This window comes from Psammomys obesus, unplaced genomic scaffold, assembly GCF_907164565.1.
Source record: "Psammomys obesus unplaced genomic scaffold, mPsaObe1.curated_primary_1811, whole genome shotgun sequence".
Lineage (NCBI taxonomy): Eukaryota > Metazoa > Chordata > Mammalia > Rodentia > Muridae > Psammomys > Psammomys obesus.
In genome coordinates, this window is record NW_026596091.1 from 11,121,275 (window position 1) to 11,138,329 (window position 17,055).

At 41.3% G+C, this 17,055-nt stretch overlaps 1 protein-coding gene and 1 non-coding gene across 2 annotated transcripts in view; both read left to right on the top strand.

Moving 5' to 3' along the window:
• The window catches only part of Nr2c1 (nuclear receptor subfamily 2 group C member 1), a 48,166-nt gene that overhangs the window by 17,166 nt on the left and 13,945 nt on the right, over positions 1 to 17,055 (top strand). The window contains exons 5-10 of the mRNA XM_055627874.1: positions 741 to 920; positions 2,392 to 2,539; positions 2,627 to 2,717; positions 4,455 to 4,639; positions 5,508 to 5,667; positions 15,513 to 15,634. Coding sequence (XP_055483849.1) covers positions 741 to 920; positions 2,392 to 2,539; positions 2,627 to 2,717; positions 4,455 to 4,639; positions 5,508 to 5,667; positions 15,513 to 15,634 — 886 coding nt within the window. The remainder of the gene's footprint in view (positions 1 to 740; positions 921 to 2,391; positions 2,540 to 2,626; positions 2,718 to 4,454; positions 4,640 to 5,507; positions 5,668 to 15,512; positions 15,635 to 17,055) is intronic.
• Positions 3,945 to 4,050, top strand: LOC129691817 (U6 spliceosomal RNA). Its single transcript, XR_008722568.1, has one exon. It is a non-coding gene; the product is annotated as a U6 spliceosomal RNA (small nuclear RNA).

Genomic DNA, 17,055 nt, shown 5'->3' on the forward strand with positions numbered 1-17,055 from the left:
TGTGTGTGTGTGTGTGTGTGTGTGTGTGTGTGTGTGTGTGTGTGTGTCTGATACCTGTGGAGGCTAGAAGAAGGTGTCAGATCCTCTAGAACTAGAGTTACAGACAGTAACTGAAGATGGGTGCGAGGACTTGATCCTGCGCCCTCTGTAAGAGCAGTGAGTGCTCTTAACCGCTGAGCCATCTCTCTCGCCACAGACTGTAACAGCTTGTGTAAGAAGTTTTAAAAGTAGAACTCACAAAGAAAGATTATGATATTTCAATACTAGATAACACTTTTCTTTTTTCTGGAGCGTACAGCCGTAATATTAAGATACCTGTTACAGCCAAGGATGCAGGTTGGGGGTTGAGTACTTGGCTAGCGTTTACAGGTGTTGTATTTAATCCTCAGCAGGAGGAAACTGAACAAAACACTGTTATATATGACGGAACTATAATTTATAGGTTTTCTCAAGAGTTAAAATTTTTAATGTGCATAATAAAAATTTTGATGATGGTTTTATATTTTTTTCCTAAATTTTCTAACATTTTTAATATTATGTTATAAAATGTAAAACAATATATCATTAACCTTACTACAGGATATGGCTGTTTAATTCTCTACATAAATAAGTCCTTAAAAAAATTGCCAGAAGCTCAAAGTCACGATTTCATTTTATATATTGTTGTTGTAATAAAAAAAGATGAACTTAGTTCACTTCTAATCTACAGTATTTTTCCATTTTCTTAAATATCTCTATAGGACGTCATTATGGAGCAATAACTTGTGAAGGCTGCAAAGGTTTTTTTAAAAGAAGCATCCGAAAAAATTTAGTATATTCGTGTCGAGGATCAAAAGACTGTATTATTAATAAACACCACCGAAACCGCTGTCAGTACTGCAGGTTACAGCGATGCATTGCGTTTGGAATGAAACAAGACTGTATGTACTTGCAATAAAGGAGTAATGCTTTTAAGAAGTCAGCGAATTGACAGTGTATACACGTTAGCATATTTAAGCAGCTCAAGTATAATGGTGTCTTAGTTACTTTTCTGTCACTGGGATTAAATGTCATGACAAAAGGAAGTTAAGGAAGAAGAAGCATATTTGGGTTTATGATCCCGGAAGGGGAGAAGGCAGAACCAGGAAGCGGGCCGATCACATCTGAGCCCATACAGAAAATGGAGTGAGGGCATAGCCCTCAAAATTCACTCATGCCAGCATCCTTCCAGCAAGGCTATTCCTGTTCAAACTGTGACATGTGCCTCTTAATTCATAGTCCAACTAAAATTAAGTATATACATATGTATTTATTATTTAATAAACAAATATTTTTGATTACTCGTGTGACAAGCACATATTTCCAGTTGGCACTTAGCACCCAAATGATTTTTGTAAGTTGTCTCGGAATTTAAATGTTTTAATGGGCATAATAGAATTTTTAGGGATTTTGTTGTCTTCCCTAAATTCTCTGTAACACTCTGAATGTTAGAACTGTGTATCATTAAAGCAGCTAGTCACCTGTGTGCTTTATGACTGAAGCCCAAAATGTGACCTTGGTAACAGCAGCTAATACTGACGGAACCCCCAGTGTACCAAAAGCTGCTCCTGGTGTGTGCGCACAACCGCTCATTCTCACGCAGTTCTCTGCAGCCAGCTCTCCTGTAACCACCTTAACCGAGAAAGGCTGGCGACTCGCCAGAGGACAGGCGCCTAAGATGTGGCTGAGCAAAGTGTGGAGTTCTGACAGTCTGTTCTTCCGTCCACCCTAAAAGAAACTACATTTACCAAACGCCTCGCTGCCCCTGTAGGTTTCACGGAATTCTTACAGACACTGCATATTGTGCAGACGGACTTATGTGTAATACATAGCTATTTCATAACTAGAAAGGCTCCACTGAGACTTTTTTTAATGCTTACTGTTTTTTAATTTTATTTATGTGCATTGGTGTGAGGGCAGACCACCTGGGATTGGAGTTACAGACAGTTGTGAGCTGCCACGTGGGTGCTGGGAATTGAACTTTTGAGCTCTTAACCACTGAGCCATCTCTTCAGCTCCCGACTTTGGCCTTTTTTATAAGTATTATCTTCAGTTGATTAAATTTCTTTTTCTTTAACTCTATATACATAAGGGACATCTCCCTTCAGTTCTTCCTTCTTGATAGTGAGGGGTTTGTTTTTTTTTTTTTTTTTAAGACTTCTGTTTTTCTACCATAGGAGAGCTGAAATGGGGAGAAATGAGACTAAGATATGAATTGACCAGCTTTACAAACAGGCATAGGCTTTGTAAAGATTGATGGTTGCCCTTGGAGTTCAGCTGGAAGCAGTGTTCTCAGCCATGTTGGTGACAGTTTAGATTTACAGATTTGCATAAATCTGTATTGTAGTGTAATTGTCTAACATGTTTTTATAGCTGTTCAGTGTGAAAGAAAACCTATTGAAATATCCCGAGAAAAATCTTCCAGCTGTGCAGCTTCAACAGAAAAAATCTACATCCGAAAAGACCTCCGGAGCCCGCTGACTGCGACACCGACCTTTGTCACAGACAGCGAGACCGCCAGGTGCCCTACTGCTGACCTTAAGAAGTGGGTCATTTGCTTCTTCTCCCAGGTCTAGTAAGACTAAAATTTGTGCTTCATTTGTTACAGGTCATCTGGACTGCTGGATTCAGGAATGTTTGTGAATATTCATCATTCTGGAATAAAAACAGAATCAGCTATGCTAATGACACCAGATAAGGTATGTAGCACAATTTAAAAATGCCCCCCTGCCCGTCCTGCTGGAGTTTGAGCCCTAGCCCCATGCTTAACTACAGAGCAACAATTCCTGTTTCCTCTTTTAAAAGATTTTACTTATTTATACACTTTATGTATCTGAGTGTTCTGTCTGCATGTATGCCCTTACTCGGAGTCGTCCTGCTGGCCCTAAAAAGGCAGGAGGGTGCCTGTGCTGAGACCTCTTCCACCTGCACTGGTTCTGGCCCTGCATCATTCACAACCCCAAAGTATTATGTGTGGTCATTCAGTGGAGGAACATACGCAGCGTACATGAGGTTCCTGGCTCAGTCCCAGCACCCAGACACATAACGCCGAGCCATTCAACCACCCACTCAGTGCCCCAGCCCCAAACGAATTTACTCAATTGAAGCATTACGTATGTAAAAGCCTTTGAATTGGAAATGATATTTCCAAAAGCTCACATGTCATTATGAGAAGTTGCTCATTGCTTTGATGATTGAGAGCCAAAAGGAAGAAAAAATGAACTTCCCTGCTCTTCCTACACAGTGATTTTAGCTACAGCGTTGTAGAGAGGACGATTTTCACAAAGGAGGGGCAGCTGGTGCACTTAGATTCCGTGCCAGTTTGTTACGTAAGAAGTTCTGAGGGGCTAGCAAGATGGCCCAGTGGTGAAGAGTGAAAATTGCTTTTACTGTGGAGGACTGAATTCATTTCCCAGCATTTGGCTCCCAGCTGTCTGTAACTGCCCCTCCAGGGGATCCGGTGCCCTTCCTGGGCTCCAGAAGCATGTGCACTCGTGAATATACCGGCACGTCGACACATATAAATACACATTATCTAAGTCTTTGGGGCTGGAGAGATGAGGTAGCTCAGAGGTTACGAGCTGATATTGCTCTTGTGGAGGACGCGTTCAATTCTCAGCACCCACATGGCAGCTCACAACCATGTGTAATTTCAGTTCCAGGGATCCGGTGCCCTCTGTTAACCAGGCTGCCTGTGGTGCACAGACTATACGCAGGCAAAACACTCATACACGTAAACACCTAAGAAAAAGTTAAGCTTAAAGAAATTTTAGAAATTTTCATAATATTAAATCATTGTTAATTTTTGAATTCTTATATAATTTGATATCTTTTATAGAGAAAGTAACTATGATTTGAATAGATTAGCTGGTGAATACAATTTTTATTTTAAACTTTTACAAGCATCTTTTAAGAACTTACACCTAGTGCTCGCTTCAGCAGCACATATACTAAAATTGGAACAATGCAGGAAGATTAGCACGGCCCCTGCGCAAGGACGGCACGCAAATTCGTGAAGCGGTCCGTATTTTTAAATGATATATGCAATTAAAACTTTGTTTGAAGGAGTAAAAAAAAAAAAAAGAACTTACACCTATTTTAAAGCTTATATTTTCCTCAAGAGTCTGTCTGTCTCTGACTTCTCTTGTTGTTTTTCTCTCTCCCTTTCTCTCTTGGCAGGCTCTCACTCTGTAGCCCAGGCAAGTCTGAAATTCACTACAGAGCCCACACTGGCCTTGAACTGGTGGGGATCCTTCTGCCTCAGCCTCTTGAGCGTTGGGATTATAGAAATAAACTGCTATATTCGTGAATTTGATTTATTAATGGTTATTAATAATTTATTAATTAGTATCCATGACCTAGAGTTTGATACTCAAGGGTTTAAAATGTATCAGTGCCATTTTGCAAAATGTTCGTGCTTTCTTTTCTTCTTAAAGGCCGAAGCGCGTCAGGGAGACCTAAGCACACTGGCCAATGTGGTCACGTCCTTAGCAAACCTCGGCAAAGCCAAAGACCTTTCTCACAGTAGGAGTGAGATGCCCGTAGTGGAGAGCTTACGCAACGGTGATACGTCATTCTGTGCATTTCATCAAGACATTCAGACCAATAGTGATGTTTCAAGGTAAGGGCTGTTTGGGCTCATCATTCTAAGCTTCGTTTTAATTGGTCAAAATGTTTTGTCATTAAAGTCTATCATCTATAAAAGTTTCTGATAACAATATTTCTGTAGGACTTAGAAAATGTTAAGGTTTAACTGAAACTCTGCCCTTAGTGCAATGTGCTGACCACCCCCCACTCGTTTTACGAGCTAAGTAAGTGTGTCTCAGAAGACCAGTGCTCAAGTCTGATCGAAGTAACTTGTATATGTAGGAGTAAGTATGAGGACTTCTCTCATACTGAAGGAGATTATGGTAATATGCTAATATATAATACGACAAGCTACACTTACTAAGTTCAATGTGTTGATTTTGTGACTTGTACAATCAGAGAGGTCACTTCAACACAGCAGTCTGGCCGGCATACAAGAAAGCCCTGGTTTCTGAAGCCTGCTTAGTTGTTGTCTGTTTTGTGTGTGCTGTGGGTGGGGTTGAGGGCCTCCTGTGTACACCACACAAGCCTCCTACCACTGAGCCATACCCCTACCCTATTTGGAAAAGAGCCTCCCTCCCCATAGGCCTGGGGGCCAAGCTGGGGGCCTAATAGGTGTTCTGCCTCTGAGCTATTCCCACAGCCCCTTGACTTAAATTGTAACTCCAGAATTTTGTATAAGAATTTCATTTTAGTAGCCGGGCATAGTGGCGCAAGCCTTTAATCCCAGCACTCCAGAGGCAGAGGCGGGCAGATCTCTGTGAGTTTGAGGCCAGCCTGGTCTACAAAACGAGTCCAGGACAGGGAAGGCTGCACAGAGAAACCCTGTCTCAAACAGGGAAAGAAATTCATTTCATTGTCGGAGATTGGCCAAGCTCACAGCTTCTGGTGTCTCCTTACAGGGCCTTTGACACTCTTGCGAAAGCTCTGACCCCTGGGGGAAGCACAGCCTGTCAGAGCTCTGTAGAGGCCATGGATGGGAGCGTGCATCTAATCACCGGCGAGGCGAGCTGCATGGAGAAAGAAGGGCCGCTTCTCAGCGATTCACATGTAGTCTTCAGGGTATCTTTAATTTTTTTTTCTTTTTGTTTTTTTTTTTTTTTTATCTCATGTTACAGCTTGATTTTGATTTTCCAGTCACGATTTGCCTGTTACACTTTTAAAGTCAGAAATAACCCTGGTAGACTTTCAGAACTGAAACACTGCCCCGCCCTAGACAGTGGGTCATCTTGCTGTCAGTTGTTACAGTGCGGTTAGTTGGTTAGATTTTAGGAGCAGTTGCTTTTTCTTCCAGTAAGCCTAGATGGTCACTGTGAACTGAGTGCACAGCTTTTGATCGATGCATGCCTGCTATTTTTTTCAGTGTAAATTGGGATCTAAGACCCAGATGTTTTGCTCTTTCGTTAAAAATGATAAAGATAAAAATGGTAAATGTGTGAGTTATCTTCCTACCCTTCAGCATTATCACATGAGGGTGCACATAATGCATTTTAGCCTTAGGTTTTTAACTGTTAGTACTTTAAAAAAAAAAGTTTTGGGAAAGGAGCGTTTGAAATTTATTTTGCTCTCCCCAGTACATTTGATAGTGGCACTAGGGATGGAGCCGTACATGTGCCCTGCATATGAGGCCCTACGTAGGCCAGGCAAGCACGCCGCCGCTGCCCCCTCTGCAGCTCTGTCTGTGGAAACAGGTAGACTGCTAGAAATGGTACCCAGGAAGCCTAAGAGATGACCCTCCAGCAATTGACTTGTTATCCAGTTAATACGCTGGACAGAGCTGGGGCCGTGCCCCCACTGAGATCCCATTAACAGCACAGCTGACCCCTGCCTGGATCTTTGCCCTGCGAGACACTTGAGAATGATTATAAACTCTTCTACATCTCTTAGGAAAACATTTATAACTAGGCAAATAAGTTTCTGTACTGCCAGTAAAAATAATGGACAGAAAATAAATGTATCATAGACCAAAACACCACATGAGATTGGTATTTCAAAATTCAGCTTAGTTGGAATAGCTACAGAAAGTGTTAACTATGGCTTAATAATTGCTGCAGCATGATATGCCAGTTAAATACATCAGAGAAACCAGTTTTCATGTAAAAATTTTACTGAAGATAACTTAGAAAAAAATTTAAGTCATTTTTTGTTGTTTTGTTTTGCTTTGTTTTTGTTTTTCCAAGACTTGGTCTCTCTGTGTAGCCCTGGCTGTCCTGGAGCTCACTCCATAGATCAGGCTGGCCTCCCGACTGCTGGGATTAAAAAGGCGTGTGCCACCACCACCCAGCTTCAAGCAATTTATCTGCACTGCACAAGAAAAAAAATTCACAGAAAAGATAATGAGAATAATTAATGCCATGCTTAAAAGTTATTCTTCAGGTTGGGCACAGTGACTCATGCCTGTAATCCCAGGACTCTGGGAGACTGAGGCAGGTGGATCTTAGTGAGTTGGAAGCTAGCCTGGTTTACAAAGTGAGTACAGGACAACTAAGGCTACACAGAGAAACCCTGTCTCAAATTAAAAAAAAAAAAAAAAAGGTATTCTTGGAGCTACAGACAAGGGTGAATGAATCAAGGCAAAATGCTCTTTCCCATTATCCTTTCATATTCTAAATAAAACACATTTTTTTTGTGTTCCCAGTTTCATTTCCTGCTCTGGACTTAGATTGGAGGAAGGACAACAAGAGAGATGTAGGCAGAGACCCAGTGCAAGCAGGAACCTTTAGTGAGCAGCTGTTCAATTTCCTTATATTGATTGGTTCTCATATTTTTAATTGTATGAAATAAATGCTTTGGACAGAGAATTAAACAAATTCAAACTCTGGCTGTTCTTTCTGGAGTTGGCGGGTTGTCTCTCAGGCTTTGCTTCCAGTCCTGGGCAGAGTTTATTTTTCAGTGATTCCACAACTGCAGTCATTTCACAGTCAGTTCTCCCACTGGTGCTCTTGGGCCCGAGTCTCAGGGAGCTGACATCCTCAACCAGATCGTTGGCTGTCCTCCAAATCCCCGAGCAGAGCAGCCTTTAGCTCTGTGTGTCCGATGTAATTTGCATATTCTCACATCTGTTCTGTCAGCTGAGCCACGCCACCTTCCTTTGGATGAAGTTTTCTTCTCATTTTGTTGTTGAATTAAGATTTGTATATTTTAGTGTTTTACTCAAAGCAACCAAAAATACGGTAAAGAGAAACTAGCTGATAAAATAACTGTAAGAAAAGAATCTAGGATGATAGTAATAATTAATGCTTTATTTAATGACTTTGAGATATGATTTCAAAAATCTCTTTAATGTCATTCTTATAAGAGTAATTAAGGTAAATGGGACTTCCATCCTTTGAAGTAAATATATGAGCCAATATTGCAGTGGTTTCCAAAACTATTGTGACTGCTCCACTCACCACCTCATTTGTCCTGCATGGCTGTGACTAACCATCCTGTTACTTCAATTTTCCTCTTCTTGTTTGTTTCCATCATTGTATTTTAAAGCTCTTCTAAAGTTCTAGCTTAAATTGTCACAGTAATATCTTTATGTTCCTCATATCTTCTGTATCTTTTCCTGGATTCTAAAACCAGCATAAGCTTTGTTAAAAATCAACCCACTATGTCACTTGACAATTTAACATGTAATAAGACCCTGTCACAAAAAAAACAACCAATCAGTGTATTTCATAGCTTCCGTTGCTCCTGTGGGATTCAGGCCAGGCTGTGTCACATGACCTTGTAAAACCTTTCACAAGTCAAGTCTCCATCCCTTCCTACACGTGCCATTTTTAACCCTGCCCACAGGTCTCAGTGTTGAAACTTGAGTTCTGAGACAACAGTTCCTAGTTTTCTCAGCGGTTTATCAGTCACCTTAATGGCTAATCCAGAGTCACAAAACCTCCCCTAACAAGTCAAGTGAGGTGTTTATTTTCCCCCTTTTGAAAGTTTTATTCTGATAGTTAGAATTTTATCTAGAAGCTGCACTAGTAGGCAAATAAGGAAAACACACTACTAGTATTTTATTTGTTTAAAGGTGGCTTAAAACTATTTGGCAAAGGGTTTTGAGGTTTTTTTGGAGGGTGTTGTTTTCTTCTGCAGATTTCTTTTTGTTACTTTGGGTTTTGAGACAGGGTCTTGCTGCATAGCACATGCTGGTTGTGAACTCCCAGTCCTCTTAATGTGCTGTGAAGACAGGCAGGTGCTACCACACCCAGCTCACAAGTATTGTCCTTTTGTAGCATCCCTTACCCATAGGAAATTTTTAAATGGTATACTTCCCAAAACTTTTGCGTTTATTTCTATGTAAAAGTCGTTACATCCTTGTTGTAAAGCACTTAAGAATTCTCTTAAGAATTGCCTTGTGGAGCAGGGAGGGGGCTTGGCTCAGTCAGTAAGTTCTTCACATGGCATGAGGGCCCAAGTTCAGATCAACAACATCAAAATAAAGCGTGAAGCATGGTGTGTGCGCTTGTGATCCTAGCTCTGAGGAGACCTGCAGGAGGCTCCCTGAGCTCACTGGCCAGCCAGTCTTGCTGTATCAGGGAGAGACCCTGCCCCAGAAGCAAGGGGAGGAGCCAGCAGGGAAGTGACCAGGTAGAGTTGGACCCCTGAAGTACGTCTCTGAAACATGTCCTCTGACCCCCACATGTATGCCATGGTGCACATCCATACCCATGCACATGTTACAATCACAATAAGTAAAAAGAAGAGGGGGGAGCAACAGAGGAAGACACTTAGCATTAGGCTGTGATTCCTCTGCATACACTTGTACACAAAAGTGGACATAGACCTCTCTCCCTCTCTCTCTCTCTCTCACTCACACAGGTGTTTTTATTTTTTTTTTAATTTTTTTTTCACACAGGTGTTTTTAAAGAAATGTTTCCTGAATCCTGTTTTATTTTGCTGCCCCAGTGAACAACTATACTTTTTCTTCATGAGTCTGCAGGTTATTGTTTAGGGATGGAATGTATTCTTAGCATGCCCAAGGCCCTGGGTTCAGCCCTCAAAAGACATTCTGTGTCCCATCCCCTTTTTTCCTATAGTATTTAAACCATCTGTTTCCCTGTCTCATCATTTGGTGCTATCAATATTAACAAGTAGGTAAACCAAACTAGGGGTGTGGCACGATCGGTGAAGTGTCTGTGCGGTACACATAATGCCCTTGCTTCAGTCCCCAGCACTGTAGGTAAAAGTACATGCGTAGAACGCTTGCGGTCGCCCATTCTTTCTTTTTTATCCTATTGAAAATAATATTTTCATACAATTTGTTCTGATCCTGGTTACCCCTCCCCCTCTCCTCCAGATCCTCCCCACCTCCCTGCCCCTCCAACTCCACACCCCACCTCTCTGTCCTTTTAGAACATTCAGGCAAAAAACAAACCAGAAGTAAAAAGAAAAAGTACAAGAAGCACATATACACATATGCATACCATAAAACACTGGAAACCGTAATATACAAGCAAAAGGAAGTCCTACATTCTATTCTGATAAGAACTAGGTAAACCTTTGTACCTAATTTTGAGCAAAGACTTTTTTTTACCTAAATGTTTTTATTGAAGATACTCTTTCATACATCAGAGCACAGTTTCCCCTCCTTTAACTCATCCCACCTCCTCCGGCTCTACTCCCCCTCCATTTCCCTTCAGAAAGGAACAGGCCTCCAAAGACAACAACCAAATATGAAAAAACAAGATACAATAAGACAAGGCAAAAGCCTTCCTATCAAGGCTGGACAAGGCCACCCAATAGGAGGAAAAGAATCCGAAGAGCAGACAAAAGATTCAAAGATATACCTGCTTCCACTGTCAGAAGTCCAACAAAAAAACAAGCTAACAGCCATAATATATGTAGAGGACCTGGTGAAGGCCGATACAAGGCCCATGCTCACCACTTCAGTCTGAGCCCGTACGAGCCCTGTGTGATTGATTCTGTGGGCCATGTTCTGGTGTCCTCCATCCCCTCTGACTCCTACAATCTTTCCTTCCCCTCTTCCAGGAAGTTCCCTGAGCTCCAAGGGCAGGGACCCAATACTAGGCCTCCAGTTTAGACTCTTTCTGCGTAATGTCTGGCTGTGGGTCTATGTAACTGCCTCCATCTGGTGCTGGAGGAAGCCTCTGATGACCACTGGACAAGGCACTGATCATATTTGTCTTTCTGAGGTCTTGGTTACCTCACCTCAGGATGATTTTTTTTCTAGTTGCATCCATTTGCCTATAAACTTCATGATGTCATTTTTTTTAACAGCTGAGTGATACTCCATTGTGTAAATGTATCACATTTTCTTCATCTATTCATTGGTTGTGAGACATCTAGGTTGTTTCCAATTTCTGGATATTATAAATAAAGGCACATTAATTTAATGGTATGGCCTAATGATGTTTATTATTAGTCCTATGATTATTATAGAAGTATTATCTAACCCATTGTTATTTTCAATACAGGACACAGACTCCTGATATTTATTATAATTGCCTTATAACACCTTGGCTGGACAGATAATTCCACCTATGCTACCTCATATCTCCCAGCTCCCATCCTATTCTATCTGCTTTACCCATTCGTATCTGGGCTTCCTTCCATCCATAATCCCAAGATACTTGCTTGTACTCTTCATCTGGACCATTCCTTTCCAAGACATTCTTGGAGTCCTTTCTCCTGGCCCACATGGTTCCTTTTCTCTTAACCCATTGTGGTGTTGTCCTCCTTCCTTTCTTTCCTTCTCTTTCCCAAGATCCTCTCTTCTTCAAGCCCACGAACCTTAGCCACGCCTACCCCATTTGCCCTGCCTAGGTGTGTCAGCATTTTTTATTGGCCAAACAGGAATAAGTTCCTAGGCAAGGTTACAAACATCATTTGGGGTACATGAGTTTCTTATCATCTGGGCAGCAACCAGATCTTGGGGTCCAATAATTAGCATCAGAATATATAGCACTAGATCAACACCCAACACTTTTTGTTTTGTTTTTGTTTTGTTTTGTTTTGTTTTTGTTTTCCATATGAAGTTGAGGTTTGCTATTTCAAGGCCTGTAAAAAATTGTGTTGGAATTTTGATGGGGTTTGCATTGAATTTGTAGATTGCTTTTGGTAGGATGGACATTTTTACTTTGTTAATCCTACTGATTCATGAGCATGGGAAATCTTTCCATCTTCTGAGATCTTCTTCAAATTCTTTCTTCAAAGACTTGAAGAGTTTATTTTTTATTTTATTTTTATTAATTACAGTTTATTCACTTTGTATCCCAGCTGTAGCCCCCTCTCCCATCCCCTCCCAATTCCACCCTCCCTCCCTTTTCTTCTCCTATGCCTCTCTCCCAGTCCAATGATAGGGGATGTCCTCCTCCCCTATCTATCTGACCCTAGTCTATCAGGTCTCATCAGGACTGGCTTCTTTGTCTTCCTCTGTGGACTGTCTTCCCCCTCAGGTGGAGGTGATCAAAGAGCCAGCCCATGAGTTCATGTCAGAGACAGTCCCTGTTCCTATTACTGGGGAACCTTCTTGGACACTGAGCTGCCATGGGCTGCTTCTGTGCAGGGGTTCTAAGTTATCTCCATGCACGGTCCTTGTTTGGAGTATCAGTCTCATACTCGAAGTTTTTAACATACAGGCTTTTCACTTCCTTGGTTAGAGTTAACTCCTAAGATGTTTTATATTATTTGAGGCATTTTGAAGGGTGTTGTTTCCCAGGGTTCTTTTCCAGTCCATTTGTCATTTGTTTATAGGAGAGCTACTGTTTTGTTTTGTTTTGTGGGGTTTTTTGTTTGTTTGTTTGTTTTTAGTTAATTTTGTATCTAGCCATTTTTCCGAAAGTGTTTATTATCTTTAGGGGCTCCCTGGTAGAAGTTTTAGGGTCACTTATATATACTATTTTATCATCTGTAAATAGTGATACTTTGACTTCTTCCTGTACAATTTGTATTCCTTTGATCTCCTTCAGTTGTTTTATTGCTGTAGCTAAAACCTCATGTACTATATCGATTAGATAGGGAGACAGTGGACAACCTCTTCATGTTCCTGATTTTAGTGGAATTGCTTTGAGTTTCTCTCCATTTAATTTAATGTTGGCTACAGGTTTGCTGTAAGCTACCTTTACTGTGTTTAGGTAGGTCCCTTGTATCCTTAATCTTTCTAGAACTTTTAATCATGAAGGGTGTTGGGTTTTGTCAAAGGCTTTTTGCACATGTAATGACATGATCATGCGTGTGTTTTTCTTTCAGTTTATTTATATGGTAGATTGCATTCACTGATTTGCCTATGTGGAACCACCCCTGCATCTCTGGAATGAAGCCTATTTGATCTTGGTGGATGATCTTTTTGATGTGTTCTTGGATTCAGTTTGCAAGTATTACAGATATGTTCAGACAGGAAATTTGTCTGTAATTCTGTTTCTTTCTTGAGTCTTTATGTAATTTAGGTATCATGGTGACTGTGGCCTCATAAAATGGATTGGGAATGTTCATTCTTCTTCTATTTTGTGGACTAATTTGAGGAGTATTGGCATTAAGTCTTAACTTGAAAGTCTGGTAAAAGTCTGTGCTGAAACTGTCTGGCCCTGGGTTTTTCTTGGTTGGGAGGCTTTTAATATCTGCTTCTGTTTCCGTAGGGGTTATAGGACTTTTTTAATTGTTTATGTGATCTTGATTTAACTTTAACTTTTGTTTTTTTTACTTTAAAAAGAAGAAGTTTTAACATTTAAGTATCTGGGTGTTTTGCCTTCATGGATGCCAGTGCTGCCCATGTGTGCAGTGCCCGAGGAGGCCAGAAGAGGGAGTCAGAGCCCTTGCGACTACAGTTACAGAGGTTGTTAGCCACCTTATGGATACTGGGTATCAGACTCTGTCCGCTGGATGAGCCACCACTGTTCTTAACCAGCGAGGAATCTTTCCAGCTCTTGTTTTTAATATTTTATCTGACATTCCTAGAAAACTTTTATATTTTATTGATGAAAACTCTTTGGTCTTTTGGTATCATAGATACCTTTGAGGATGTGATCGAAGCTGTATATTAATCCCCTAGGAAAATAATATTGAGAGCTGGAAAGATGGCTCAATCAGTGAAGCCTCATAAGCACGAGGACCTGAAATTGAATCCCAGACCCCACTTTAAATAAACAAACAGCGGTGTTGCTCTCCACTTCTAGTCGCAGCTTTGTGGACACAGAGATGGGCTTCCCTGGGGCTTCCCCAGGGCTCCATCCGGAGCCAGTGAGCGGCTCTTTTGCAACAGCGTGATATGTTAGGAATAAGGCCGCCCTCCACCCTGCACTCGCAGTCCCATAGGTGCCCTTGCACACACAGGAAAGAACTTAGGGCACAGTTCCGCCCCACCCCCACCCCACCCGCCAGGCAGCTGCTGTCCACTCTCCGGAGCCCCCCTGCCCTTTCCACTGCAGCAGAAAGTCAGTCAGCTACATTTTATTTTGCTATTTTGTCTACTTGGGTGTCGGTGGGGCTTTTGTTTTGTTTTGTTTTAGTGCAGATCTTGCCCGGGAGCCCAGACTGCTTAGAACTTGCTGCACAGACCAGCCTGGCCTCAATTTCAAGCCTGCTGTCCTCCCGCTTCATCCGTCCCAAACCTGGGTAACTGGTGTGCACCACCACACCTGGCAGATTTTTGCCTTTACTATCATCTCAACTTTTCTTGCCAATTTTGATACCTGTAACCTATTCTGTGGTGGACATTATTCTTTTTGCTAATGAAGGAAATTCGAGTTGTCCCACCATTTAACATCACTGTTAGAAGCAGAGCTACAGTGGACATCCTTACCTGTGATTTCCTGTGTGTATGCGTGTTTTTCTAGAATAGATTTGGAAATGGTGCCTAGGACCAGAAATGTGTAAGATTTTGCAGTTTCTCAGATTTGGGGGTAGATATTCCGAGTTTTTTATAGTTGAACACTGCTGATCCAAAAATCTAAGAAGGGCTGATCTCTGAAACTGTACGCATTGATCCCCAAAACGGTTCTGAGTATAGATTTTTAGATTAGGGTTGTTCAAAAATGTTTAAGGTTACAAGATATGACTCAGTTTTCCAATGCTGGTAGATGAACAGCCAGATTTCCTCCGGTCACTGAGGGTGCTTACTTCTCTGGTTCCACTGAGGTCAGTACTATTGCTTCAATACAGAAAAAGTGTTCCTCACCTGTGCCACATTTTGTGGTATCAGCTCTCCTTAAGATTCTCAGGGTTCTCTCAGAAGCATTTTGATAGAGGATTTATTTTCACTGTGGTCTGACACTTAAAATAACTATCTAAAGTCAAACTCAATTTTACTTATTTATTTGTTTATAACAGTACAAACTAATAGCCTTTGAGTTGCTTTCCTATGAACACAGTTTTCCCATAGATTTTTTTTTTAAACGTACTCTTGTATCCAAAACAATATTCTAGGATAGGGTTGCGCTGCACAGACCTGCTTTTTGAAGAACTGAAGGAGTGTCGGTGTTGAGCCCCGGCTCCAATGTTTTGTTTTGCTTCATTCAGGCCATAGTTGTGCCACGTGTCTGCAAGCATGCTCTCCTCGGTAGGCACTAGCCAGCCTGCTTCACGCTCACTCCTCTGCCATCCCTGCCAGCATAACTAGCCTAAATGAAGGCACCTTCAGCAGACAGGCTTCTGATACAGAGAAGGGAGAGGGGAGGAAAACACACCAATGTACCAAGATAGTAACTTCATAAATAGACAGATCATGTCTGATAGCCATTAGCTGAGAGTCTCTGCTTGCCTGGATAGTTATTACACTGAATTTATGATCTGCTCATTTCTTCTAAGCACTATTATAATATCCAGAGACTTGAATTATTTCAGTATTAGGTTTTGTAGGTGAGGATACAGAATTCCTACAGGATGTGTTATATATTCAAGTTTTTCAGAGAACTGATAATTTGAGAACTATGAGTCATGAGATGATTTACCTAAATCCCTGTTCACGCTAGCTCACCATGCCTTCTCCTGTGCCCGAGTACCTGAATGTGCACTACATTGGGGAGTCGGCCTCCAGACTGCTGTTCTTATCGATGCATTGGGCACTTTCCATCCCTTCTTTCCAGGCACTAGGGTGAGTGTTTTGAAGTCCTTGAATATAAATGTGATTTTTGTGGCACACATGTATCTAAACAAGAACTTTATTTGGGGAGGATTTGTGTTACAGTAGAAAAATGGTCTACCAGTCTATTTATGTGACAGTTCATGATAGCTAACTACTATTTTCTCTATTACTTTTTGTGTGGAAGAGCAGCCATGTTTTATAGTTTGAACAAGTGAATAATCTAGGTAAATGGAGAGGACAAATTGTGGTCAGCATTGGCAATGGCCATCTTTTATTAATTCAGTAATAGTAGTGTCTGGGGTTCGGGGAGAGGCCTAGTGGTTAAGAGCACTGTCTGTTCTTGCAGAAGACCCAGGTTCTGTTTCCAGGACCGACCTGGTGGCTCACAGCCTTCTTAACTCCAGGCTCGGAGGATCCAGTGCCCTCTTTCTGATTCTGTTGCTGGCACCAGGCATGTACATCGCGCACAGGAAGACAGGCTGGCAAAATACACATACACATTTTCTTTTTTTAAAGATTGGAATGTGTCAGAACTCAGGCATATCTAGCCTCGTGGCCAGGGGACACATACAGCCAAAGATAGCTATAAACACAGCCTGGTATAAAATCATACAGCAGTGTAGGTTGTGATATGTGTTAATTGTGTTTATGTATTGTAATTTGATGCTGTGATCTGTGAGTGGGCTTTGTAGGTGGCCATGCCTTGTGCAGTATTAAAAGGCCAGATACTCCTGTTGGGCAGTTGTCGCCTCCCCCGCCACCCCAACAACAACCTTGTTTCACTATTCATTGAAGGCATGGCAGTAGCAAGCAGTATTTGCCTTACATGGTTATGTTTAAATTGGAGGTCATTTCCAATCATCTACTTTCCTCTTCAAAGATAAAACAAACAAACAAAAAAAAAACTGCCAACCTCCATTGACCATTTTAAAAATGTGCTCTAACCATATCTATATTTCTGTTCTGAAGCAATCAGACGAAATGGAAAATGATCTACTCTAAGAAAGCAAAGTTTCACAAAAGTTTGCCAGACCACTGTTTAAAGTAACTGTCACATGACAATGGACAGGCCAAGCTGATAGTCAGCGAGCTTTAGCTTACTTACAGGACCTCGTATTCAACCTGATTTTGAAACCATTCACTTTCCTGGCCTGTTCATTTGTTTTCCCACTTGGCACATGGAAATAACTACCCCTTCCTAACATGATAAAATACTTTGACTCTATAACTAAGGGACACATGAGCCCTGATTTCAAAGGACATAGCTGATACCACGATTTGGTTACTAGGTGATCAGCGATCTGATTTAGAGGGTGTGACCTTTGAATGAATCTTCCCTTCTTGTCTCAATAATATTCAGCTTTTAGTATTACTTCAATATTTTAAAGGAAAAATGAAATTGTGGTATTAAAACATTACCATGCTGATGT